Source organism: Poromitra crassiceps (assembly GCF_964638095.1).
Source record: "Poromitra crassiceps genome assembly, chromosome: 6".
In the NCBI taxonomy this organism is placed as follows: domain Eukaryota; kingdom Metazoa; phylum Chordata; class Actinopteri; order Beryciformes; family Melamphaidae; genus Poromitra; species Poromitra crassiceps.
In genome coordinates this window covers 63,312,139-63,340,120 of record NC_139627.1, presented here as the reverse complement: position 1 = coordinate 63,340,120, position 27,982 = coordinate 63,312,139, and the positions used below count along the sequence as shown (strand labels likewise).

Sequence of the window (27,982 nt, the reverse complement as noted above, 5' to 3'; positions counted from 1 at the left end):
TTTATATTAGCAGTCCGAGTTGGAAGCACTCTCTCCCGGCCAGTAAGGCGGGAGAGAGTGGTATGCTCATGCACGAGCCCCAAGCTCCGGGCCGCGGGGGCGCGCGCAGCAGCAGCAGCGCTCTGAGCCTCTCATGGCCGAGGCGGGGGCTTTGACATGGGGATGAGAACAGTCTGACATAACGTAGCGTTAACGTTACTTTATTGTCTTCAGAAACCACTCAGATTTGCATGTTAAAACAAGTTTGCAGGCAGCCTAGGAATAACTGGAAAATATTTTATTGATCTATTAACGTCAGAGGAAGCCAGGATTAGTCAAAACGATATGAGAAATACACAGCACATCTGCCGTGTGACTTTTCCGGGTTTACTGTCCTGCGTGGTGGAGGTACAGACGGAGGTAGGGGACGAATTTCGAGGTTTGACTGACAGATTGAGGGCGAATGGCGTTACGAGATTTACTCACAAGCTCGTTTTAATGCTTTTCCATTGGTTGCATTTGGTAAAAACCACACAGAGACGTGAAGGGTGACCAATGGCATTGATTCATGACAAAAAGTTAAAAAGTGCAAAAAGTGACATTCGAGGTCCTGCCCCAACAGCGACGATATATAATATTTGTATAGTTTTGCTGGTCTATTTTCATTTAAACATTAAACTAGATTTTCCTCTTAGTGTTACCATGTTAATTATGTTGGGTCTCATAGTTAGACTACTACTTTAATCTACAGTATATTGTAAAAAAAAAATATATATATATTTATAAAACGGCTCTCTCAAATCAAGCAATCTGATTGGTTCACAGCCATTGTATAAATCCAATAACCGAGTCCAATAACCCATGGCCATGGGTTATTGGACTCGGTTATTGGTTGCCATGGCAACTCTCTTACTAAAAGCCTTTGGTTTAAAAAAAAAAACAAATGGCGGAGACAGCTGTCAGATCCTTGTGAATCGATCTTCGCTTATAACTTTACTAATACTTTGCAGAAAATGATGTTTTGTACAAGAATAGACGCGGGCTAATGTCTTAACCCCTCTCTCGCGCGCCCTCACTCTTAACCCTGCATTTCTAAATAAGACGTAACGTTACTTGTGTCGGCATACGGCTCTGGTGTCGGGCTTTGCAAAAAGCTCTCAGCTTCTCAGCAAGCGCCAGGATTGGCCAATGTCGACTTCAGTCTCCAGAACGATCCAATCAAATCACCCGCACGTCTATCTTCTTGCTAGAGGTCCCGCCTTACAGTAGTGTTTCAACTGACTCTTAAAGAAAAACCATGCCAGTCGGACTTATAGTATTATTATTATTATATTATTATACTTGGAAATCGTTTTATAAAAGCAATATAGCACTCGAGCTGCGTGGTGTTGTGGAATATATCCCGCTGAGCTGCCGCTAAGCTGAGCTGCCGCTGAGCCGCTGAGCTGCCGCTAAGCTGTTATCCCACTCGGCCTGCGGCCTCGTGGGATAACAGCTTATCAGCGAGATATATAGAGAGGTCCAGGGATGACGTATTTTTGTAGGCTGAATGCGGAAGTCCCGAACTTCCTGGTTCTTCACTGTTTCTGTCTATGGGATTTTTGAATGGGTTTTTGGCGTGATGCTTCAAATAATGTCTGTGGGCAACGCAAGATTAATCAAACGCGAACCAAGGTTCAGCGGGATAATCTTCACACATGAGGACCAATTTCATGAGTTTTGTAGCGTAAATGCGAGCCCTAGAGGTAAAATGCTCGAGCTAAGCTAATCCAGAACTACACACTGTCGCATAGGCTTCACGTCACGTCAGCAGTCAACCTGGACTGTTGTTGGATGTGTGCACTGATTACCCCGGGCTGAACGGGCTGAACCAGGTGAGCGAAAGAGAATTTCCGTGTTCGTCGTTTGAAGTGGTGACATTATTGACGTATAATATCCCCGTCGACTCAACAGTGTAGTCTCATTTAGCCGTTTGCTAGCTAGCCGCCCGTTTAACGGCATGTAAAAGCTTCAAAACTCATAAAAGTGGTCTTCATGTGTGAAGATGATGTTACTAAACACTGGTTCGCGTTTGATTAAGCCAGTGTTGCCCAGAGAGATTATTAGAAGCATCGCGCCAAAAACCCATTCAAAACTCCCATAGGCGAAAACTGGGAAGAACCAGGGCTGTTAGCATCGATGATTTCCGGACTCGTTACTGGACCTCTCTATTCTCCACAACACACTTGCTCTCATGCTATATTGCTTAAATATATCATGCTTTTATTTTGAAGGCAAAATCACTCAACCGGAACTGAAATTGTAAAAAATTGTTGCTCAATTCACGGAGGCGTTCTTGCGGTTTCCCCATCACACGCGGAAGAACAAACAAAAACAATGAATGACAGCGTTTTCGTGTGAGGAGTGATGACTGACAGAGACGTTTCAGAGCACACGCGATGCAGTTTACTGTGATACACAAGAGCTGACAACGCTTAGTCTGAGGAATGATAGCCAATGGGCTACATGCACAACTCCACTACTTCCTGAAATTAGTACAGCTTCTTTATTTCCTGTCATCACTATTGGATGAACTGATTAATGTCAGGTGTGCTGCAGTCACAACAATGATCAGGCACACCTGATTAATCAGTTCATCCAATAGTGTAGGACAGGAAATAAAAAAGCTGTACTAATTTCAGGAAGTAAAGAAGTTGCATGTAGCCAATACTGACGTGAAGCGGTAGCCATACCGTTCCCATAGCAACAACAAATATGGAGAAAGTGAAAGTGCCAGCGGAGAAATAGGACGTTGTAATCAGTGAATTGACATTACTAAGTCCTCTGAGACATGCTTGTGAATTAGGGCTATACAAATAAACTTGACTTGACACTCACAGCTCCAGAGGGATCCCACAGTCGATGGTGAGTGTGGCGTGCGGCCCGGTGATGGCCAGCACCACAGTGTGCCACAGTCCGTCAGCCAGACGCACGTCCCTGAAGCTCAGCCGGCTCCGCGCCCCCGCGCCGGGCGGCGTCACCACCAACTGCAGCCGGTCCTCAGAGACCCGTAAGCCTAGCAACAGCCTATCAGCTTCCTCCTCCACCAGGGAGAAGATGTACTCACTTCTCTGGAGACGAGACAGGAGAGGAAGATCAAGACGACATCACATTCAATTAGAGTAGAGTAGAGTAGAGTAGAGTAGAGTAGAGTAGAGTAGAGTAGAGTATGAGACATTACACTATAGATTAGAGTAAAGTAGAGTATGAGACATTACACTATAGACAGCTCAACTTCCAGTCACTCCCTGTATCTGTGTCACGTGGGTTTCACCACTGCCACGCCCACTTATGAGACGAGCAGGAGGTCCTGAGTCTAATTTGGAGTCAATGGGAGAAGTAAACGTGATCTCAGATTATGACAGATTCTTTCGCCCCATAATAATCAAAGTAAATATTGCGCCCATTTTCCACAAGCCACATATGAATATTCTGAAACTAAAATGGCATTTTTTTAGACATAGCCTACAGATCAGGAGAAAATTAACTTTGTTCCAGACCTGTCTCTGTCTCAGCAAAACACTCTCACGAGATTTGGCAACAGGAGCTAACGTTAGGTAGCGATTAGCTCAAGCTGTGTGAAGTTCGCAGATGTAGTACTGTAGCTAAATCTGTGGTTGGAAAAAACATCGGTAGACATCTTAGTTACAACTAGATTAAGGTAACAAGGGCAGTTTTGTGTTTATATGTGTGGTGTATATGCAGTTTTGTGTTTATATGTGTGGTGTATATGCAGTTTTGTGTTTATATGTGTGGCGTATATGCAGTTTTGTGTTTATATGTGTGGTGTATATGCAGTTTTGTGTTTATATGTGTGGTGTATATGCAGTTTTGTGTTTATATGCGTGGTGTATATGCAGTTTTGTGTTTATATGTGTGGTGTATATGCAGTTTTGTGTTTATATGTGTGGTGTATATGCAGTTTTGGGAACTCACGATCTCCAGCTCAAGATAGCTTGCTATGTCAGCACAATGACAGAGAGGTGTCTCTGAGAGAGGTGAGGTGACCACACCCATTTAAGAGACTGGATTTCTTACTATTGGCGGAGCCTGGAATGAGCTGTCTATATTCACCACGCCCACTTTTTCTCTCTTCCGCGTTAGACGCAATTGTACAGTATTTGTTCTTCTGGTTCAGCGTTAGCCGGCCGGTAAACATCGATAAACTGTAAACTATGAATGAAGTTTGGCAACATTCAGCAGCTACACTGCGGCCAACTTCAGACATGCTCATAGCGTTACTGCTGCGAGCAGCCAATGGCTGTACCCGGTCGGCATTTAACGTTACAAAAGCACGTGCTGCACGTCAACAGTGTTTTCTCACTGCCAGTACAGTACTAATGCTAGGCGTTGACAGATAGCCTATAGCTAGCGTTCGTCCGACCGGTCACAGCCAGCGCTCCTCGCTGCTCGTTAAAAATGTCCAAATAGGCGTTATTCTGATAAACTGGTCACGTCACATATTTGGAATGTTACGTTATCATCCGAAAAAATAGTAAAACTTTATAACAGTTGTTGTTTTTTGCTTGAAAACAGCTTTTTGGCAAGTCTAAAAATGATCAAGTTGGGAGTAATCTACTTCCGGGTCTAAAACTGAAATACGATTACAAAATGACGTCATGCAGAAGCCTCCTGATATGGGCAAATAATAAGGGGAATAGATCAGATCAGATCAGATCAGATCAGACTGGCCCCTCTGACCTTCTGACTCAGTCTCTGTATCTTCACGGTGGTGACCAATGAGAATTCTCTGGGGAAATAGTCACAGTTCGTGAAGATCTGGGAGGCGGGGAAGCTCAGGGCTGTCGCCGTGGCACCTGCCAATCGGAGGCCTCTGGACCCTCTGGACTGAACCATCCGCACCTGATTGGTCAGTTGATTGATGAATCAATTGATTGATTAGAGGAGGGGAGAAAAGATTTTATTAAAGCTCAAATGAATCTACCAATCTGTCATCAATCCACAGGTTCCCAAAGTGGGTGGGAGGGGGGGGGGGGGGTTGACAGAGGAATGCAAAATAATAGACCCCTCCCCCCCCCCCCCCCCCCCCCCACACACACACACACACACAGCGTTCACATTGCAGAGCAGGTTCCACTCAAAACACCATTTCTACCTTGAGATGTTAGGTTTCCACCCCTGTCTGTCTCGCTGTCTGTCTGTCTGTCTGTCTGTCTGTCTCTCTGTCTGTCTGTCTGTCTGTCTGTCTCTGTCTGTCTCTCTGTCTGTCTGTCTGTCTGTCTGTCTGTCTGTCTGTCTCTCTGTCTGTCTGTCTGTCTGTCTCTGTCTGTCTGTCTGTCTCTCTGTCTGTCTGTCTGTCTGTCTGTCTGTCTGTCTGTCTGTCTCTCTGTTTGTCTGTCTGTCTGTCTGTCTCTCTGTCTGTCTGTCTATCTATCTGTCTGTCTGTCTGTCTGTCTGTCTGTCTGTCTGTCTGTCTCTGTCTGTGTTTCTGTCTGTCTGTCTGTCTGTCTGTCTCTGTCTGTGTCTCTGTCTGTGTCTCTGTCTGTGTCTCTGTCTGTCTGTCTGTCTGACTGTCTGTCTTTTCTGCAGGATATCTCAAAAGGTCATGCCTGCTCTTCCTGCTTCAGCACCAGCATGGAAAATAATATGAAGGTGGTATATGAACGACGAGCGAGAATATTTTTTGATCCCATTTGAATTGTGCCATGAAGTATACATGTCAATGTTTGTACATTTAAAAGAGAACTTTGCGAGTGAAGAAAGTCGCAGTTTGTCGTAAAACTGACAAGTAACATTTAGTTTTGTATGACACATCCATCCTCCACCCATACATCACCCATCACCCATACATCATCCATCCGTTAGTGAGGTTTGTGATGGCTCCTCCCTCCACCTGTCCATCTCACCTGAGTGGGCGGGGCTTGTCCCGGGCGGGGCACCACTCTGGCCAGCAGGTCCAGAGGCAGCAGGTCTGAGGAGGAAACACAGTCTGCTTACTGCTTCACAAACAAACACACACACACACACACTCAACCACTGGATTGTGGCGCCCTCCTGTGGGCCGCAAAATATTTTCAAGTTGAAGCTCAGAAAAATGTGTGGGCCGTGAGTGTGTTTGATGTCAATAGCAGCCATGTCATGCTAACTGTAGCAGCCATGTCATGCTAACTTGCTGAAAAGCAAGTTAAAGGGTAAAATTGCTAGTTCTTCACTATTTCCAGATGGGTCCCGTGGGACGAACGCTTTGGTAATGGCTGTGATATCGTCACCTTCCTCCGAGTTCAAATCACCGTAAAAACATGCTGCCTGAGTCCTAAAGACAAAACATAACCACAGGCCCTCGTATCTGATCTCCCCGTATGAGTTCTGACAAACAACGACTCGATCCTCTTTTCCTCCAGACCTCCACCCACACAGAGCCCTGACTCCACCCACACAGAGCCCTGACTCCACCCACACAGAGCCCTGACTCCACCCACACAAAGCCCTGACTCCACCCACACAGAGCCCTGACTCCACCCACACAGAGCCCTGACTCCACCCACACAGAGCCCCGACTCCACCCACACAGAGCCCTGACTCCACCCACACAGAGCCCTGACTCCACCCACACAGAGCCCTGACTCCACCCACACAGAGCCCTGTCTTTCCCGCCAGAAACCCACACAGACACGGGGAGTAGGGATGAAACGATGATGGTATAATAATAAAGTTCGTATTAGTATTTCACATTGGAATGATCGTTAAAACCATGTCAGCGTGATTACGGCGTCACCATGAATACAACACTTTGAAAAACACAGTAAATACCAAAAGTTAGCAACAGACGCAGACGTGCAGCCTTGGTGAAAAGTGATTTCAGTGAGTCTATCAGTATAGCATTTTTTTTTAATTATTATTATTATTATTTTTTACATTTTCAGCAGATTCATAGTTTTAGTGATATAAATTTTCATTCGGTTTTATCTCCAACAGGAATAACATACAAACTCCATACAGAAAGGCCTTGGAATGGACCGGGATTTGAACCCGGAATCTTCTTGCTGTGAGGAAACAGTGCTACCCACTGAGCCACCGTGCCAGGTCAGTCAAATTTCCCTGGAGAAATAACTTGTTAAAATACAGAGATGACAGGAACATGAGAATGTGTGTGTGTGGGGGGGGGGGGGGTGTGTGTGTGTTGATGAATTGAGGGTGGGACAGCAGATCACATTTCAAAGACAGTGTGGTTTGAAAGAGACGAAGCAGGTCGGAACACACACACACACACACACACACACACACACACACACACACAGATTGTATGTCCTGTACACCCCGTTTCTCTTCTGTCCACCCTGTTACCTGTTCTTCATTTCCTCTTTTTTATACTGAGATATATATATATACACACAATACATACATACATACATACATACATATTTTGTTATATATATTTGCGCATCTAGACCGCATGAAACCAGGTCTAGTTCAAAGACCATTACACTTATACTTTTCAAATCTGTTCTAGATTACCAAGGGGACCCTACACTCTCACCAAGAAATACTTTCAGATATGTGAAACTTTTATCATGGTATGAGCACACTTGAACATTAGACTAGGGAGGAATGGTGGCCATCTTGGATTTGAGGCCAAATCAGACTTCCCTCCACATCTGACAATAGACCTTCACTATTAGACCTATTCATAGACCTATTCACTCACTGAGAACTTTCATGCTTCTCTGAAAAGGTGCACAATTTTTATAAGCACATTTGTACATTGGACCCAGGGAAATGGCGGCCATCTTGGAATTTTGGTCAAATCTGACTTCCCTCCCAATCTGAAAATAAACCTTATGGTATTCCCTAACTATGTGTGAAATGTCACATTTCTTTCAAAAAGTGCACAATTCCTCTATTTTTGGGAGCTTATCCGCTCTACTATAAAGCCTGAAACGCACAGGGAGCAAAACTTGACGCTCGTCATTTGACGCGCGTCAATTTCTGCCCCTATAGCGCACTGCAAGCATCAGATCTGAAATGTAGGCTACATCACAGAATGACAGAACCATCACTATTTGGGGGAAAAGGCCACTAATTTATATGTAATCAGGCACAATTGACCGATTAAAAAAAAGTTGTTATGCCGTAGTTTTGAGCCCCTGTCATAAGCCTGTTCTAAACATGAACTGCAGATTATAACCGTAGAATCAGGTCCGACTATCCACCGCAGTTACCCTGCTAGACATGACTCAATAAACCACCTAATCACGTTCTAAACATGGGGAGAAGCTCCGGCGCGGTTTGGAGCACAGTGCTACAATTCTCTCCTCTGGATCAATATGTTTAGAATGCATTTATTCCTCTAGTATTCTTCTCAGAGATCCACTTTGCAGCAGGAAATATAGCCTTTTGTTCTGCAAAATTCGAACAGGTTTAGTTGCCAGTAATGACAGTAAAGCTACATTCACACATGAACTCCGGATCAGGTGAGGGTTGCTCCCCACTGAGCCTGCAGGGGATGATACGTGAAGTGTACCCTTTCACACATGAGGCATGTTGCTTTCACACATGAGTAGCACCTCCGCAGAGTTTGTAAAGTAGAGAGGGGGCGGGGGTGGGGGAATTTGGGCATGACCACACAATGGGGAGTTGTGAAAACTAAAAATACATAATGGGCGATAACTGCCTAACGTTCACGGCATATAATCGTTTGCGCATAACATTAGTAATTAATTAAACAACCCTACAACTCACGCCCAGATGCATCGATTTCCTCGAGTCGCAAGCACTACAAACAAAGCAGGTCTTTGCTATGTTCAGTCCTAAAATGCATCAAACCTACTAGAATTATACAGAATACAGGAAGCTAGACGTTTTTAATAAAATAAATGTTGTATTACTTAGTAACAAAAAATCTGAATGTCGACTCACTACGGGTTAAAATTGACTTTTCGAAGGGAGCAGATATTCTTCCAGTTTATCTCCGTTCTGTATCTTTCGAAACACACACAAAAAACATTACACGTGAATTTACTTTATTTAATTGCCATTATTGTGAAGGTTATACCCGGAAGTTTTCGTTTTATACTGCCTGACTTGACGCTACTTGGAATTTGCGGTTCTGCCCTTGAATCTTGACAAACGCTGTGTAAACGTTAAATCAAAGGCATGAACACAACCAGATCCAGATACCCTACCTAGCGATGTCCAATACTGGGAAGCGGGACGACCCTCGCGTCCAAAAATGCTTATTAAATGTGTGTGCTGTGCGAAGCAGACATGAAATCAGATCAGAGCCATGAGCCTTTCAATCCCCAGCAACATGTTGGCTGTCGCACACGGAGCAGGTTTGAGCTTCATTTGGAAACCAAATGGCATGATGTGTTTTTTGCTCGCTCATTCACCTCGACTATTTATATAATAATAATCTGTCACGATGGCTTTCTGTCTCTGTCCTCATGCACTCACTGAGCGGCTACTTCACGGAGCTCTGGAGGGGTGGGGGGGACAATCCGCTCCTGGCACTATGGCTGGGGGTACACTTCCCTCCGGCTAGGAGGAGGCTCGCATGAGCCACCAAAATCTGTTCACACATAGACCGCCATACGGATGGCCTCTAGATAACTCCTGAATTCCAGACATGTGTGAAAGCAGCTTAAGAAAGGCAGATGTAGTGAGCAAAGATGGATGATTTAATATTCCATAGCTCTGACCTAACCAAATCTAACTGACATCACTATTGTGAACACAAAACAAAGAACACTTCTGATATAATATGATATTAGTGTTTTAGTAGAGTGTATCACTCAATACAAAAAATAAAGGGTTAGGGTTAACCCTAACCCTTTCATAGAACCAAAAGCCTATGGCTTAGAAAAAACACAACAAAAGCCATAGTAATTTAGACTCAGGTGTGCATAAACTACTTCCTTTTTTAAATACAAAAATGTGAAATTACAGTATTATCGCTTATTGGACAGGAGAAGCAGGTATTTCTGGGTTATAGTAGGCTATCGCCTGAAACCCCCCCCCGCCCAAAGTCTATAGATCCCCCCCAAAATCTATAAATCTCCCCTATCTGAAGAACATAAGGGGGAAATTCCCCCCTAGTTTACAAAGTGAATTTTAAGCCCTGCGTCTCATAAAAGATAGCTACAGTGTAGAACCGTGTGTAGTGGTTTAATTTAAACAAAAGAAAAATGTCTCTGTGTGCACAGTTATGTTCTGGAACTCTTCCTTTAGCGCTAGAGACTGGCAGATTTAATGCTACTCCTGAGGAGGACAGACTCTGCTTGCTGTGTGAGATAAGTGAAATTGAAAACGAGATTAATTTTTTGTTCTATTGTCCTGCATGAAGATGCAAGGGATGTTTTACTCTTTAGTAAAATTTCCTCTATTTAAATTAACTTTTTTGAAATGGATGTCTGAAACTTGATCTGTGCTTCAGGAAAGGAACTTTTTGTCAGGCCTGGAAGCAAAGACACATTCTCTTAAAAAAAAAGAGTGAAATAGTAATGTTTGTCCAGAGCCACAAAAGTTTCTATTTCACAATTTCGGCTCTAAAATTGTTAAATGGAACGTGTTTTTTTCAAATGGTAGTTTATACAGGGGTGGGAGTTTTTAGAGGGATGGGAGAGATTAGGGTTAGGGTTAGGGGGTGGGAGAGGTTAGCTTTAGGGTTAGGGATAAGCATGGGGCATGGGAGAGGGGTCCCCGCAGAGAGCCTCCTTCGGGGGGTCCAAAGAGAGACCCTTCAGGGGTCTCCCGACCACCTCAGACCCTCTAACCCTAACCCAGCCCCTAACCAAAATCCTGTTTCCATTTCACACACACACACACACACACACACACACACACACACACACACACACACACACACACACACACACACAGACACAGACACACACACACAGACACACAGACACAGACACAGACACACACACACACACACACACACACACACAGACACAGACACATACACACACACAGACACAGACACAGACACACACACACACACACACAGACAGACACACACACACACACACACACACACACTTTTCAATTTATCAATTTTTGAGACGAAATTGTGAAATAGAAACATTTTTAGGCCATCGACAAACGTTTCTATTTAACTTTTTTTTGGAGACTGGGCTGAGACAGAACATTTTGTTTGGAGAGTGATGTCATTATATATATTGTTTGAGTCATTATGTTGATGTATATAATTTAATTTACCACTGCAATGGTAAATATTTGGTGTCATGTAAAATCATGAGGTGTAAAATCACGACTTACAGTTTGAGGGCGAATGGAGTTACGAGACTTAGTGACAAGATCGTTTTAATGCTTTTCAACTGGTTAAATTTTATAAAACCCACAGACAGATGTGAAGGGTGACCAATGGCATTGATTCATGACAAAAACAAAAACAAAAAAAATTAAATGGACAGCGACGATGTATAGCCTACTGTATCTGTCCTTATACAAATACATGACATGAATGAATAAATGCAAAGGACATGTAACTGGCTCATTAAACTCGCATTCCAGTAACACTGTTATTTACTGGGGCTCTTAAGGCGGCTAGTTGACGCTCCAAGCCGGCAGACAGCACTCTGCCTCGGGTTGGAAACTGCAGTCCGCCCGGAGGCAGCCACCCGGTCCTCTGCCCTGGGGCTCGCGCAGTGAGCCAGCCAGTGACTGCACACTGCACAGCGCTGTATTTACATGATATTGTGTTTGTAAATGGACTGAATGGAATTCGAATGGGATTCGAAGCATTCAAGCGCCAGGATTGGCCAACATAAACTCCAGTCCCCAGAACGGTCCAATCAAATCATCCACACGCTTTGTCTGCCTCTCTACCTTGTCTCAGTCAGAACACATCACACAGACCCTCTGAGAGCACATTTCATGCCATCTTTAACCCCAATGTAAAACCCCTAAAAAGATCATTCTTGTGGGAACAAACACACACACACACACACACACACACACACACACACACACACACACACACACACACACACACACACAGCATAATCGAGCATGTCGGGCAAATGCCCGGTGGCCTGGCCTGCAAAAAAAAAAAAAATGTGGGTGTGTGCCCGCAGTCAGGCCACTCACTGAACAGCAGGCCAGGCAGGCCACTGCTCATTTCTGGACTCTTGTGTTGGAGCCTTGAGTTTTGCATTGCTCAACACTTGGCTATAGGCTATAGAGACTAAAACCATTGTTGGCCTAATTTTTCAGAAACAAAGGTTGGAGCTTGAGCAGAACACACTACCATGTGTTTAATGTTAGGGGCTTGCTTAAACAGGAAGATGTTTAATGAAACTGAGAATATGTTGATGTTTATTATTATTGTTATTATGACGTGTAGTTCTTAAGCCTGTGGAGAATAACGCAGTATGCACAATCTGATCACTCTTCCTTAAATAAAGTTTGCTGTGAAGCGGCATGTTTTTGGTTTTACTTCTTCATATTATACTTGCAGTTATGTAGGCAATGTTGAGGTTTCTATTAGTGAACAAATAGGTAACATGTATCATCGCGTTAGCATTATATTCACTAAATCTTGCTTCAAATTACCCAAATTGGGCTTCAAATTTTTGGCGTCGCCGACGCACGCGCGTCGGTCTGTATTGGCCTGGCCTGCTTGGTATAAATGCCCGGCCTGAATTATGATCCCAGTCCGCCCCTGCACCTACCTGTACATGGCCTCCAGCTCTGGCTGTGGGCCGCTGGAAGCAGTAGCACCCAGAGGAGCAGCAGGAGGCTCCACAGCGGGCCGGAGCGCCCCCACATCAGGAGTGTATGGGCGGGACTGGGTGCTGTCAGTGTCACGGGTTCGAGTCCGCTTCACCAGGCCAGGTCATGACTCGCTCTCACCTCTCCAGACTGAAAATCCACTCGATTTTCTGTTTCTACTCATCAAGTCAGCATCCCATTCACACCTGAAATGTCTTTTCTCAACAGTCCAGGCAGGTGCAGCTCCTCGTCCTCTCAGGTGCAGCTCCTCATCCTCTCTTCTTCACTGGTTTGAATCAGACCGGCCGTATTGACAAATACACACTACGCTGTAAATGAACAAATACAAGCCGTTCAGTTTGGATTTGTTAAGAGCAGCATCTGATCTGGCTTTAAAACGTCTTTCACCAAAACATCAAAGAGATGCTGAGATCTTCCTTTTCTCCTGTCCGATTGCTTTGAGGAACACATATCACCTGAAAAAGCATCTATCAGCATCCATACAAACTTTAAACATCCTTCTTCAGCACAAAAGACCCATCGGAAGACAGTCTAAAATGATTTTAAAGAAGTGTCTCTATGCGTCTGGACAGTCACTGATTCAAACGTCCTTTTTATCAATGCGTCGAGTTTGTCCTTTTTCTCCTCACTGGTTTTAATGACACCAAGGAAAGGTTCTCTCTCTCTTCTCCATTGTCGTTACCTGCACTCTTCTTCACTGTCTCTAATGTGGGGGGAGAACCTATCAAAACCTCTATTTTCTGGAGCCAGAGAAGATGTTCTTCTCCTGAAGCTCCTCTCTTCTTCTTCGTTGGTCCTCAGTGAAAACCGAAAGGAGTGAAACCTCCGACCCATTAGGAGAGACATGCAGGATGGTGCAGGGTTAGCAGCCCTGACCTCCAGACTCCATCAGGCCTCAAGGAGGAGCTTTCAGCTCCAGGATGACATCTCCACGCCTTGGGTCCGATCAGAAGAAGCCCTCTGTCTCACTGCTCGTTCCTTTCTTCACCTCTGAAAGACGTCTGCTCTCTGCTCTTCATAATGTTCAATATCACCTGGTCCACTTCCCGATTTCTTCTTGAACCGTCTTCAGACGTTCAACTCTTCTGTCTTCAAAATGTTCAAGACAAAATGATTTCAGACAAATCCACCAGGTGTCCTTATTTTATACTGTCTCCCGGTTCTTAACCTCTGGTGAGTTTTGACTTCTGTCTTTCAAACGTCCAAAAGCTTCCTGAGCTGCTTTCAGTGTGAAGCTGCATGTGAATTAGACTGAAGCACACGGCTGCTGTCAGAGAGAGAGAGAGAGACAGTTTACCTGCAGGGAGGACGAGCTCCACTGACATTATTTAAATAAGAAAGAGAGGGAGGAGCTAGAGAGAGAGGGGAGAGAGAGAGAAGAAAGAGAGAGGAGAAAGAGAGCAAGGAGAGAGAGAGGAGAAAGAGTAGCAAAGAAGGTACAGAGAGAGAGGGAGATAAAAGAGAGATAAAAGATAAAAGGGAGTGATAAAAGAGAGGGGGAAGCCGAGAGGGTGTGGGTATGTGTCTCTCTGTCAAGTGTGTCAGTGCCCTCTCTCTCTCTCTCTCTGTCTTTCAGGTCTCTCTCTCTCTCTGTGTGTCAGGTGTGTTGATGCTCTCTCACTCTGTCATGTGTGCTGATGCTCTCTCTCTCTCTGCTTGTCAGGTGTGTTAATCGGAATTCCCCAGACAGGAGGAGTCGTCCAGAGCTTCACCCCCACTCCTCCCTCTCCTCATTTCCTGTCCACCATCATGGGTTAGCCCACTGTGTGTGTTGTGGTGTGTTTCAAAGCCCAGACACCAAGGCCACGGTTGACACCGGCCATGTCTAGGCCAGCACGAACTGATTTCACCAAGTAACAGGTGAACCAACATTTCTTCCTGGTACAGGCCGGGAAAACCCCGCCCTGAACTCATTTGATTGGTCGCCACAATTGCTTCTTCCTGAAAGCGAGCGGCAAGTAAAAAATATGTGGTTAAGATTAGGGTTAGGGGTTTCTTATCTAACCACGACCAGATCCTAACCCAAACCCAAACCCTAACCACATTGTTGTACTTGCCTAAACCTAATGTCTAAACATAATGTTTTATAAAGATGTGTATGGTTTGAACCCCAGTTCTCAGATTGGAAGGCGCCCACTTTATCCATTAAGCCAAAGGACCAAGCTTGCTGGCAGCTGCACTTTTTTCACACCCTAATCTTAAAGCCCCAATCAGTAAGATTTTTGACATTTTTTACTGTAATATAAGAGCTTTTTAGTCATAGGACATGGTAGATTGACTTGTAATAGGGAGACCCTCGACTTTATTTATCCCACACCGCCCTCCATTGGCCAACCCTGGGACTAAGCAAGTTGTCTGCCACGTCCCGTGGCAATAAAAAATAAAAAATAAAAGGATGCGCGCATGCACTCTACAGCGGAAGCGCTGTCTTCATGAAAACAAGGAAGTAACTCGATTCGGATTTGCTACGAAAATGATGTTTCACGGAACTATGGATTATTATTTCATCACGTGGTGAGTACCCGATGTCACAACATGTACATAGAGCTTTCTGGCGCTGTGTTTTGTTGACTTTGAACTGCGATATCGTTATCGATACTATTGGACCCAGAGGGCGCAGTTTCCCCAATAGCAAAACGTGGAAAACTTACTGAATGGGGCTTTAACCAAAAAAAAATCCTCGCCAAACGTTTTAAGGATGAAGCAATTGCTGCGACCAATCAAATGAGTTCGGGGGCGGGGTTTCCCCGGCCCATACTAGGAAGAAATGTTGGTCCAGGAACAACTGTTACTTGGTGAAATCAGATCGTGCGGCAAGAGTCACACAAACACAGACAGACACCGGAGGTTTTATTTGGGGTAAAGCATGGGAAGAGTTTTTATATGGATGTCTCAGGGAAGTGCTTTGACTGTGGGGATGTTGTTCACAAGCTCCTCTCCTCGTAGCTGTTGTAAGGATACAGAAGAGACCAGGCAGCTGGCTAATGTTAAATGGTAAATGGACAGCGCATTTTACATGAATACCTCACATTCACCCATTCGCACAACGACGGTGTCTGCTCATCGGGAGCAGTTAGGGGTTCAGTGTCTTGCTCAACACTTCGGCACACTGCCGGGAGAAGCCAGCCTCGAACCAGGAACCTTCCGATTCCCAGGCGACAGCTCTACCTCCTGAGCTAATGCCGCCCCTAAAAAACGTTAATTAAAATGCCCCAGACTCAGAGGCAGCGCTGGGCTGCCCAGTAAACGCTATGTACTAGCCTAAAATATTTTATCTGTTAAAACATTTGTTCCAAAAGCAATTAAATCATAACGTTTTCCGACTGGCCCCCGGTTCCTCCTCAATCTCCGACAATGAAAATCAGATTTCCATACAGGCGTCATTTTGAAAAACCTCATAGTGGGACTCTATATGGTTAGATTGGCCATATATTTTAACATCATGACTCACAGTTGCTATAGTCGCAGTTGCACCCTAGCCTGGAAAGAATAAAAGCAACCCCTACAGGTGCAGGTGTCCGAGGGCACTCTGTCTCATGCCTTCTGGTCCTGCCCTTTACTGACCGGATTCTGGGCCAAAATATTTGATTGGTACTCTATAAGGCCTACAAAATAACCCTTCAGCCGGAGGCAGAACTCGCCATCTTCGGCTGCTCGGAATCCTCCCTGGACTTCCCTACAGCTGTGCAACAATCTCTGACACAGGGGACAATTGTTGCCAAGAAACTCATTCTGCAGAAATGGAAGTCCCCCTCTAAACCCTCTTTTCAGTTGTGGTTGGCGGACATGATGTCTGTTATACGAATGGAGAGACTCAGGTTCTTGAGGACCAACTCACCTGGGAGATTTCAAACTATTTGGGACCCGTTTCTGGCCTACCTTGTTAGGGGTGACGGGTGATTGACCCGGCCAGTCAATATATACAGTATATTTACAAGCACATAAGCTGCATGTAACTGGTGGCACTGTGTTGTAATTTTGGAGTGTATGTATGATTTTTCTTTATTTCTTTTCTTTTCCTGTATCTGAGTTTGTTAGTTTTTCTGTGTTCTAAGAATTTTAACTTGCAAAATAAAATAAAATAAAATAAAATAAAATAAAATAAAATAAAATAAAATAAAAACCCTGAAATCAACAGTTACAGTGGAGTCTAGCTGCAGCCCCGGAGAAGCCCCTGGCTTGGCACACCTATCCTTATCAGTCACTCCAGGAGGTTTTTTGTGATCATTGCGATCAAAAATGATCGATTTTGCAGCTTTGCTCAAAAATTGCAATGCGATTTGCAATGTTTTTATATGTTTTTGTGTGTGGTGAAATTATGGGAACTGTCAAGAATTGCAAGTTGAGGAACCCGTTTTGCTATTTTTTGCTGAGAAATAGCGGGAATTTAGAAATTTGCAAGCCCCCGCGAATATTGCTGAGATTGGTTAAATTTGCATTAATTATTGCGATGCAAACTCGCAATTTCCTGCAGGGACTGCCTAATGGTGCATTTCCATTGGAAGTTGGAGGTCAGTAGTTCGGGACTACTGATGAAATGTGGTGCGAATACAGACAGGCGGACTTGGGTCTTGAGTATAAAAATATAAACTTTAATTACCGTAAATTCCGGACTATAAGCCGCGGCTTTTTTCCCGTTTTTTGGCCCTGCGGCTTATATAACGGTGCGGCTTATCTATGGATTTTTTCAGAAAAAAAAAAAAAAAATACAAATAAAATCTCTCTTTTTTAGCACTCTTTCTAACTATAAATCCACTTCTGTTTTAATTTCCTCTCTTGCCCTCTTTTCACCACACCGCGGACACTGTGTGCACTGTAAAAATAAACAACGGTGGTGTTGTGTTATGTTGTTTTGTTGAAATGTTACGGTAATACGGTAAATGGGAGCTTCCTCAAACAGCCATCTCTTTCCCGACAATCCCCTCTGTGCGTGACCACTTGCATATGGTAATTACGGTAAGCAAACGGCCACTCGGCCAACAACTCCCTCCCCCGACTACCAGGAGAAAATCACAAACTTCGGCGAATTCACACAAAGGAAGATCAAGGAATATTCACAACAAGACGAGCAGTAGAAGCAACACTCTCACTTACCATGGGGAAGGTACGCAGAAATTCACACGACGCAGCTTTCAAGTTGAAAGCAGTCAATCTCGCATTAAAAGAGGGAAACAGAGCAGCAGCGCGTAACCTGGGCATCGACGAGTCAATGGTGAGGCGTTGGACGGTGCAGCAGGAGGAACTGTCTCAGTGCAAGAAGACCAAAAAGTCCTTCAGAGGTCATAAAAGCAGATGGCCCGAACTTGAAGATTCCCTTGAAGATTGGGTGTTGACCCAGAGAGCAGACGGCCGAGGCGTTTCCACGGTGCAGATCCGACTGAAGGCCAAAACAGTCGCCACCGAAATGAAAATTGAACATTTCATAGGTGGCCCATCTTGGTGCTTCCGATTCATGAGACGAAAGGGACTGTCCGTCCGGGCGAGAACTACTGAACAACTCCCTCCCGACTACCAGGAGAAAATCACAAACTTCGGCGAATTCACACAAAGGAAGATCACGGAATATTATAGGAGTGTGAAAACATCCACAATCACCAACGGGTTCCAAAACGCTGGACTGCTGCGGGATGAAGAGGACGACGCCGCCACAGCTGGCGCTGAGGGCCGTCAGAGGCTTCAGAGGCTGTTCGATGCCGACAGTGACGAAGAGGAGTTCGTTGGTTTTGAGTGACAATGAAGGAGAGAGGAGAGTGGTTGACGAAGCCACCCTGAACCTGTTCGTTTCCGACACTGAAGATGAGGACTTTGGTGGTTTCAGTACGCAGGAAGAAGAGGAAGACGAGGATTAGTGACTTGACTTCTCTGGTTACAGCCGTTTGCTGCACATATAGCCTATTGTTGTGTGATTTTGTCTGGGGATTAGTGACCTGACTTTTGTTTTGTTTTGTTGAAATGTTAATAAATGGGAGCTTCCCCAAACAGCCATCTCTTTCCCGACATTCCTCTCTGTGCACGAACGCTTACATATGGTAATTAAACATCAAAACACCCGCGGCTTATAGTCCGGTGCGGCTTATATATGTAAAAAACAGTCAATTTTGGTGCTGCGGCTTATATACCGGTGCGCCTTATAGTCCGGAATTTACGGTACCTATTCAAAAATACACTCTAAAAAGGGTAAAGGGGAAGTGGAACATTGATGGCATTAAAAGTCAGCATCTGCTTCGCTGCTTCTGTGTCATTGTCCTCTGTGAATCTCTATTTGAAGCAGTCAGTGGCAGCAGTCTGGTGAGTGACAGCCAGGGCAGATGGCCTGTCTGTCACTGAGCTGAGTCTTTGACCTAAAGAAAGAAAGAAAGAACTTCAGAGAAAACATTGATGGAACACCCGTTACACATTTGTACCTTCTTGTAAAGTGTTACCTATGAAATGAAGGTTAGGACCTGAAGGAAGAGGCTGACGTCATGCAGAGGGAGTGTCGTTCCAGGTCAGGCTTATAGAAGCTCAGCCAGGCTTGATCTTCTCTACACTGGATTTACACCACACATCTGAGCCTTCATCATCTGTGGAACTGATCCAGCTTTCATATGTGGGTAAACAGAGCCTGTGGAGACGGATCAGGAGCAGCCTGCACATTTTACCTAATGTTTCTATTTTGAATGTTCCTCAACAGACCACTTTTCTGTTTGTAAACAGAAAAGTTTACGGCGGAGCCGAACTGGTTGCAGAAAGTGACAGCGGTTCAGCTGCCATGCCTTCTTCACATATTTGAAAGCTTTGCCAGCAACAGACATGTTATCTTACACAAATAAGCTCTTTCAATGAGGTGAGGTTTCCTGACCCGTACTCACTGTCAGGATGGGTCTAGGTTTCCTGACCCGTACTCGCTGTCAGGATGGGTCTAGGATCCAACTATATCACCAAAGTTGCAGTGCCGGACATCGTTATATTCCTAGTGGGAAATCCCAGCCTCTATACGGCACAAGACGTCTTTTTCCCGTATTCCAGGGATCTCTCTAGTTTCAGCTTCACTTGTTTCCTCAGTTTCTGCAACCACACTGCGTGCGCAAGTGCAGCGATGTAAGCCTGTGACGTCCACTCCAAATTGGTCTATATGGATGTTATTTATTTATTTATTTATTTATTGTGATATAATGTATGTGTTGTTGGTGAGGTGTGATGATGGAGTGGAAAAGCCCAGCAGCTGTGAGTAGTTTGTTGTGTGTTGTGAACTGAAAGCAGCTGTAGTAGTAGCTAGTTACTTTTACAAATTTAGTAACTCAATGACCATTACTGAAACTTAAATGGGCTAGTTACTAGTTACTTTAGGACATGAAAATAGCTGACAATTTCAGAGGATTATCTGGTTTCTGATCCTCAAACCTAATCCATGGAGAGACGCCGCAATAATGCCAATGCCTATATGCTCCAGAGGCTAATGACCTTGAGTAGGCTATAAGCCCAGAAGCTAATGACCTTGAGTAGGCTATAAGCCCAGAAGCTAATGACCTTGAGTAGGCTATAAGCCCAGAAGCTAATGACCTTGAGTAGGCTATAAGCCCAGAAGCTAATGACCTTGAGTAGGCTATACGCTCCAGAGGCTAATGACCTTTAGTAGGCTATAAGCCCAGAAGCTAATGACCTTGAGTAGGCTATAAGCCCAGAGGCTAATGACCTTGAGTAGGCTATAAACCCAGAGGCTAATGACCTTGAGTAGACTATAAGCCCCAGAGGCTAATGACCTTGAGTTGAGTAGACTATAAGCCCCAGAGGCTAATGACCTTGAGTTGAGTAGGCTATAAGCCTCCTCAATAAGCAAATGTTCAAGTATCCTATGCAGGTAGGATAGATAGAATTATAATAGCAACACTAAAATAATGTGTGCATTAATAAGACAATTTGAGTAGACTTTTAAAAGTAATGCAAAAGATACTTTCCCTAGTAACCAGTATCCCTAGTTTGTGGTGAGCCAGTAGCACAGGGCGCATGCTTTTTGGTAATCCTGTACATATTACAACAAATGTATACTGTATGTATTGTATAATATTGAAGTGTGCCTGTATTACTTTTCAAACTAGTAATAATGTTACTACTCCTAATCTTAATGTGAGTGTATTTTTTAAAACCACTACTGCCTGCTGTAAATCAACTTGCCCTCTTGGGACATTAATAAAGAACTTGAACTTGAACCAAGTGCTTTTATTATGCAGTAATTTTAAAGTAATTCAATTACTTTTTTGGAGAAGTAACTAGTAAGTGTAACATACAGTAAGGTTTGCTCTGGATATCAACCGTGAGCAGGTTGCAGCCATGCACAGATGAGAGCAAACACAAACCATCCATACAGAGGCAACAGCGTGTTCCACTCTCTACTGTGTGTGTGTGTGTGTGTGTGTGTGTGTGTGTGGAATGTAAGCAGTAGTGATGTGGGAGCGGAGAGATGACTGATAAGAGATCACTAAGTGTTTCTGAGGGAAGATCATCAAAACAGCAGTTTCTATTACAGGCCTGTGTGTGTGTGTGTGTGTGTGTGTGTGTGTGTGTGTGTGTGTGTGTGTTGTACCTCTCACCCTGTGACTGTGATAAGACCTCAAGAAGATTTTCAGAACAAAACCATGCCAAAAGCAGCTTTGTACCGTGTGTGTGTGTGTGTGTGTGTGTGTGTGTGTGTGTGTGTGTAGCACAGCTGATTATGGGTTGTATTCTCCTGTAGGGATTGACTCTATTGTTGCCCTGGTACCTTCTTCAAACTCAAGGTCTGTGAAACCGCTGATGTCAAAGACAGACCGTGAAGTGGGTGTCACAAAAAGACAACACTCCACGAAGACCGCTTCATCACCCTTACAGCACATAGGAACCGTAGCTAGGCTGAACCAGAGCTTTGCAGGCAAGTTTGGCAGGATGCCATCATGGCAGACAGCTTTGTGGTCTGATCAGGAACAGACTGCACAGATATCTTACTGCATAGAGCTACTGTAGCCTTCAATGGTGACAAGCCTTGTTTTGCCAGTCATGGAGATGCCGCCCCACACCATGATACTGCCCCCACCAAAAGCTGTGACTCAATCAATGCAACAATCAGCATAGCGTTCTCCACGTCGTCTCCATACTCTGACCCTGCCACCCAACTTCTGCAGACAGAACCTGGACTCATCACTGAACATGATGACACATGTCCAGGTTCCGTTGTCCGTGTTGCCGACACCAGCACAGACGGGCCTGATGGTGGATGGCAGCCATTGCTGATTCCTGGTAGGCTTATGAGCCTGTGTCAGTAGAATTCTCCCAAACGCCTGCCATTTCCATTTTGAAATGTTCAAAATTTTCATCAAGAGGAAACTTGTATTTTCTTTAAAATCCACAACATGAAAGGACATGCTAATAATTCAAGAAAACAGATTTTCCCACCTCAGGCGTAAAATCCTTAATATTATCCCATCCGTGTCACAATAAAATGTGACGGGGTGGTACAATTAATCCTAAAATATCCACAGTTCTGCCTGTGGTCAAGTTCGCGACCTTAGATGGTATGTATTCAATTTGAAATATAATTTTCTTTGCATTATTATTATTATTTTTCAACTGTTTTCTATATATATATATATTCATCAAAATTCATCAAAATACATCAAATTCTGCTTAGGGCCCATAAAGGTTTGTGCTGCCCCAGGTAATACTAGTCCTGTGCAAATAGGGATTAAAGAGCCAGAGAGAAGAGCACTTCCCATTGTCCTGGGATTTGAACCAGCAACCCTCCAGTCACAATCCAGGCCCCACCCCCTCCTCCCAGTGTAATGGCTGAGTCCAGCTTGATTACAGGCTGCTGGTTCCAGATCGGCCCTGTGGTTACAGCCCATTAGAACAGCAGCCTGTCTGGACTGGAAACAGACACACTTCAAGTCTGTTAAAACACACACACACACACACACACACACACACACACACTTAAACCAATTAGTGATTTGGTCAACTAACTGTTCAACAGTTAGACTGTTGGCAGTTTGACCTCTCTGTTCATTGTTTAGTCTCGATGCTATGCTAGCTGCTCCCTCCAGTTAGCATCCCCAGTGAATCCAACGGACCCCTTGAAAAGGATCCTATAATATAATTAGACTGAGAGGTGTCCGTGTGTGTGCCTGCGGGTGACCTGACGGAGCCGGATCTTTTAATTAGGTTGTTTTGGAGGCTTCGCATCAACTCCCCAGGGCCCGGAGAAGATTCTGGGCCTTCTGAGTCCACCCAGCTCCTTGGGACCGTTTCCCAGGTCTGTCGAGACCGATGACCTCACAATGCCGCCTGACATCATGACAGATGTGATGTCCTTGCTGATGATGTCATAGTCAGGTATGACATCATCACCGACGCCATCACAATGCTGCCTGGGAATGAGATGATTTATGACATCACCAGTGATGTCACATACCCAGACTAGGACAGCGATAAGTAGGACCAGTTCAACCGGCGTTGCCAGACGTACGATAATTATCGTATTTGTACGATAATTTCGATCTCTGTACGATGTACGATCAATAATCCCAAAATCCCCCAAATGTACGATAATTTCATCATTTTGTGACAGTCGAATCCTACGTCTATCACTCTATCTGTTTATACATCTCTTCACACAACGTCTTTGCAGCCAATACATGCTTGAACATGAAGCACGTGATGTGAACCTGAGTCATGATTGGTTGGGAGGGAGAAGGAAATAGAACCCGGCACGGCCGCGCACAACCTGAAAACCATAAACACAGTAGGTGCGCGTCATAGAGCAGAATGCGGGAAGAGTCTTGGAAACGATCAAATAAATCATAAAGAAAACGAGTGGTGCCGACCAGGAGGAACGTGACAACAGGGGAGAGCCGGGAGGGGAGCCGCCTGGACAGCCAGAAAGTAAGCACAGAAAAACAAATGTACCCTGACTGAATGGGAAAGCAACGCTTTATTCACTGGCTGGCTCAAAGCTGTTGCAGGGTGTGACTCTAAAGCTTTGTGTCGGTGTTGCAACGCAGGCTGAGATCACAGTGTTGAAAAATCATGCCAAGTCCCCAAAGTAGTCTGTGTCAGCCGCAGCATCCCCCGGCGCTGGGGGGGGGGGTGTACGATAATTTCACTCCAAAAACGATAATTTTGACCCTCTGGTACGATAATTCAACATTTGCCATCTGGCAACACTGAGTTCAACGGTTCTAGACGTTCCAGTTCCAGATGTTCCAGATGTTCGGAGACCTCAAAGACCTCCAGGACTTCCAGGACTCTCATGATGCCCAGGAGAGGTCCAAGGTCCATCAACAGGAATCCAAGACTGGCTTCAGCCCAAGACATCTTACGAGGCGCTGGTCAACACCCAGTTGGCCGGCGGGTTAGTGAGGGAAGGGACCTCCCACACACGTCAGTGTGCCTGTATCAACGCAAGCTTCAGGTTAGTGAGGGAAGGGACCTCCTACACACACGTCACAGTGTGCCTGTATCAACGCAAGCTTCAAGATCTGAGCCAGGTTCAAACCCAAACGTAGAGAACATTGATCTTTCATAAGACACAATACAACCTTGGTCTGGTCATAAGACAAAATACATGTTATCTATCTCTAGGAATGCTCTCCAGATGGGAAGAGAGTCCACCTGAGAGACGTCTTAAAATGAGACAGCCATAATAATGATCAACAACCAATCAATAAGCAATCAATCAATAATTTTGCACTCACAGACCAAAACCATCTTTATGACATGACTGATGATGTCATAGGCACTGATGATGTCATAGGCATTGTGAGTCACTCGAGCAATTGCACTGGGGCAATTGTGACATCACTGATGATGTCATGAACATTGTGACATCATTGTGATGTCATCAGTGAGTGATGTCATCAGTGACGCAAAGTTGAGCAAATGATGCGGAACGATGGGGAATAGGGAATCAGGCCTCTCCCTGATGACCAGTGGAACTACTTTATCTCTACGCCAGGCGAATGCACTGGGGCATAAGAGTGAATGGGCATAGGTGGGCCTGCCTAGGGATGGGGATCATACATTTTTTATTGATCTTGATACCATTTTTTCGAATCTGCTTATCGATCCGAGTCCTTATCAATATCACTATACTTAGATATCACTATAACACTATACTTTTCTATTACAGTATTTGTTGGAAAGACGAGACCACAATAAATTCTTAACAGAACTGGTGCTTTTATTGCTTATCTGTGAGTCTGTGCCTGTTTGATTTCTGAACAGAATGATTCAATCAACTTGATACAACTTCAATAAACATACTGATGCTGCTGGGCATTGATTTGAAAAGGCAAAGTAATAGCACAGCAGCAGCAACACTATTTTCCAACAATAAAGAAAATAATTATGTTGACTTTAATGGTTGTATTTTAATTTAAATATTTGCTTTGATTAAAAACAAATCTTGGCATTAGTAGTTTTAATTATTAGTATTATTAATTAATACAGCAAGCTGTTAGGAAGTTAAACAGGTCATAATTCCCTCTCTAATATCCATTTGATATTGCTGTGAAAACACATTTATTATGCATTGCAAACTATTTTTCGCCAAAAACGACAGTTTGCATGATAACATTGATTTGAATGCATCTGTGTCGGGGTTCGGGGTGGCTGGGGGATATGGGACTTGCCTGCCTGTCTGCCTGCCTGCCTGTCTGTCTGTCTGTCTGTCTGCCTGCCTGTCTGTCTGTCTGTCTGCCTGCCTGCCTGTCTGCCTGCCTGCCTGCCTGCCTCTCTGTCTGTCTCTCTCTCTGTCTGTCTGTCTGTCTGTCTGTCTGCCTGCCTGTCTGTCTGTCTGTCTGCCTGCCTGACTGTCTGTCTGTCTGTCTGTCTGTCTCTCTCTCTGTCTGTCTGTCTGCCTGCCTGCCTGTCTGTCTGTCTGTCTGTCTGTCTGTCTGTCTGTCTGCCTGCCTGCCTGTCTGTCTGTCTGTCTCTCTGTCTGTCTGTCTGTCTGTCTGTCTGCCTGTCTGTCTGTCTGTCTGTCTACACCCAGACAGCCCTAAGAAGCTCAGTGTTGTGATGGTTTACAGAGCCAGCCTGTGCCAACACGCTCCAACTTCAAGCCCCCCCCCCACACACACACACCTACACCCACACACACACACACACACACACACACACACACAACCAGCTTGTGCCAACACGCTCCAAAATCAACACTCATATCAAAAAGCAGGAGCAGCACAGCCTCAACCACAGCTTTCAACCTGTCACGCTCTGTGTGTGTGTGTGTGTGTCTGTGTGTGTGTGTGTGTGTATCTGTGTGTGTGTGTGTGTGTGTCTCTGTGTGTGTGTGTGTGTGTTTACAAAAAAGGCCATTCGTGCTTTTAAATGTAAGTCTGTGTGTGTGTGTGTGTGTTTACACTGACAAACAGCATTATTGTCATTGTATGTGTGTAGGCATATTTATAAATGAAAAAACACATGGATAGCTGAGTGAGTGTGTGTGTGTGTGTATGTGTGTCTGTGCATGCGTGTCTGTGTGTGTGTGCATGCGTGTCTGTGTGTGTGTCTGTGTGTGTGCATGCGTGTCTGTGTGTGTGTGTGTGTGTGTGTGTGTGTGTGTGATGACAGCCTGCTCTGCCCTGCGGCTGAATGACGGCTGACGTTCAGATGATTAGTGGCTCGATGCCGTCACACACTGACAACACAAATAATAGACTGTGTGTGTGTGTGGTGTGTGTGTGTGTGGGCACATGTGTGTGTGTGTGCGTGTGTAGGTGTGTGTGTGTGTGTGCGGGCACATGTGTGTGTGTGGTGTGTGTGATGAAAACACATGTTGCTTGTTGAGGTGTTGTGGTACAGTAGCTGCACTGCACAGAGTGAAGAGGATCTGGACTTGTATAAAGAGAAGCAGCTAACCATCCAAACCACTTGTTTGACCACAGTGAAATTAATCTGTGTGTATTTTGAAATGTTAACGACCTGACCTGATCTTAGCAGGGTCAACTGTCTCTACTGTCAGCACAACAACATAGGGATGGGCACGGTGGTTCAGTGGTTAGCGTTGTTGCCTCACAGCAAGAAGGTCACGGGTTCGAACCCCGGTCCGTCCCAGGTCCTTTCTGTGTGGAGTTTGCATGTTCTCCCCATGTTCTTGTGGGTTTCCCCCAGGTGCTCTGGTTTACTCCCACCATCAAAGACATGTATGTTAGGCCGGGTTAATACTCCTGTCAAAGACGTATGTTAGGGTTAATACTGGTCAGACATGTATGTTAGGGTTAATACTGTCAAAAACATGCATGTTATGGTTAATACTCCTGTCAAAGAACTATGTTAGGGTTAATACTCTTGTAAGAAGAGGGTTCCGCACACTGTCCAAACTTGCAATAAAGAATATTTATTTTCTGACGTTTCGGTCTCTGACCTTTTTCAAACAAAATGTGTGTCTGTATATCTTAAAGGAAGATATTCACATATTTTGTTTTGTTTGGGTATTTTGCCACTATTTTAACATAGACGGTATGGGTGCCCCCTGGAAACAGATAAAAGCAGCAGCCAGCAACTGTAAGCATTTAACACTGAAACGTGACTACCAGTATATGGAGCTGACACCCGACCTAGCAGAAAACCTCTGTACATGGAGTATCTCTTCTTATCTGTACATGGAGTATCTCCTCTTATCTGTACATGGAGTATCTCCTCTGTACATGGAGTATCTCCTCTTATCTGTACATGGAGTATCTCCTCTGTACATGGAGTATCTCCTCTGTACATGGAGTATCTCCTCTTATCTGTACATGGAGTATCTCCTCTGTACATGGAGTATCTCCTCTGTACATGGAGTATCTCCTCTTATCTGTACATGGAGTATCTCCTCTTATCTGTACATGGAGTATCTCCTCTTATCTGTACATGGAGTATCTCCTCTTATCTGTACATGGAGTATCTCCTCTGTACATGGAGTATCTCCTCTTATCTGTACATGGAGTATCTCCTCTGTACATGGAGTATCTCCTCTGTACATGGAGTATCTCCTCTTATCTGTACATGGAGTATCTCCTCTTATCTGTACATGGAGTATCTCCTCTGTACATGGAGTATCTCCTCTTATCTGTACATGGAGTATCTCCTCTGTACATGGAGTATCTCCTCTTATCTGTACATGGAGTATCTCCTCTGTACATGGAGTATCTCCTCTTATCTGTACATGGAGTATCTCCTCTTATCTGTACATGGAGTATCTCCTCTGTACATGGAGTATCTCCTCTTATCTGTACATGGAGTATCTCCTCTT

At 44.6% G+C, this 27,982-nt stretch overlaps 2 protein-coding genes across 2 annotated transcripts in view; one reads left to right on the top strand and one right to left on the bottom strand.

Moving 5' to 3' along the window:
* The window catches only part of LOC310778024 (myosin light chain kinase, smooth muscle-like), a gene marked incomplete at its 5' end in the record, with an annotated part of 383,786 nt that overhangs the window by 263,374 nt on the left and 92,430 nt on the right, over positions 1–27,982 (top strand). The gene's annotated exons all lie outside the window — the stretch shown is intronic.
* LOC310778770 (thrombospondin-type laminin G domain and EAR repeat-containing protein-like) overlaps positions 1–27,982 on the bottom strand; it is a gene marked incomplete at both ends in the record, with an annotated part of 82,731 nt that overhangs the window by 49,917 nt on the left and 4,832 nt on the right. The window contains 4 exons of the mRNA XM_083639217.1: positions 2,857–3,089; positions 4,720–4,881; positions 5,886–5,950; positions 12,675–12,797. Coding sequence (XP_083495343.1) covers positions 2,857–3,089; positions 4,720–4,881; positions 5,886–5,950; positions 12,675–12,797 — 583 coding nt within the window. The remainder of the gene's footprint in view (positions 1–2,856; positions 3,090–4,719; positions 4,882–5,885; positions 5,951–12,674; positions 12,798–27,982) is intronic.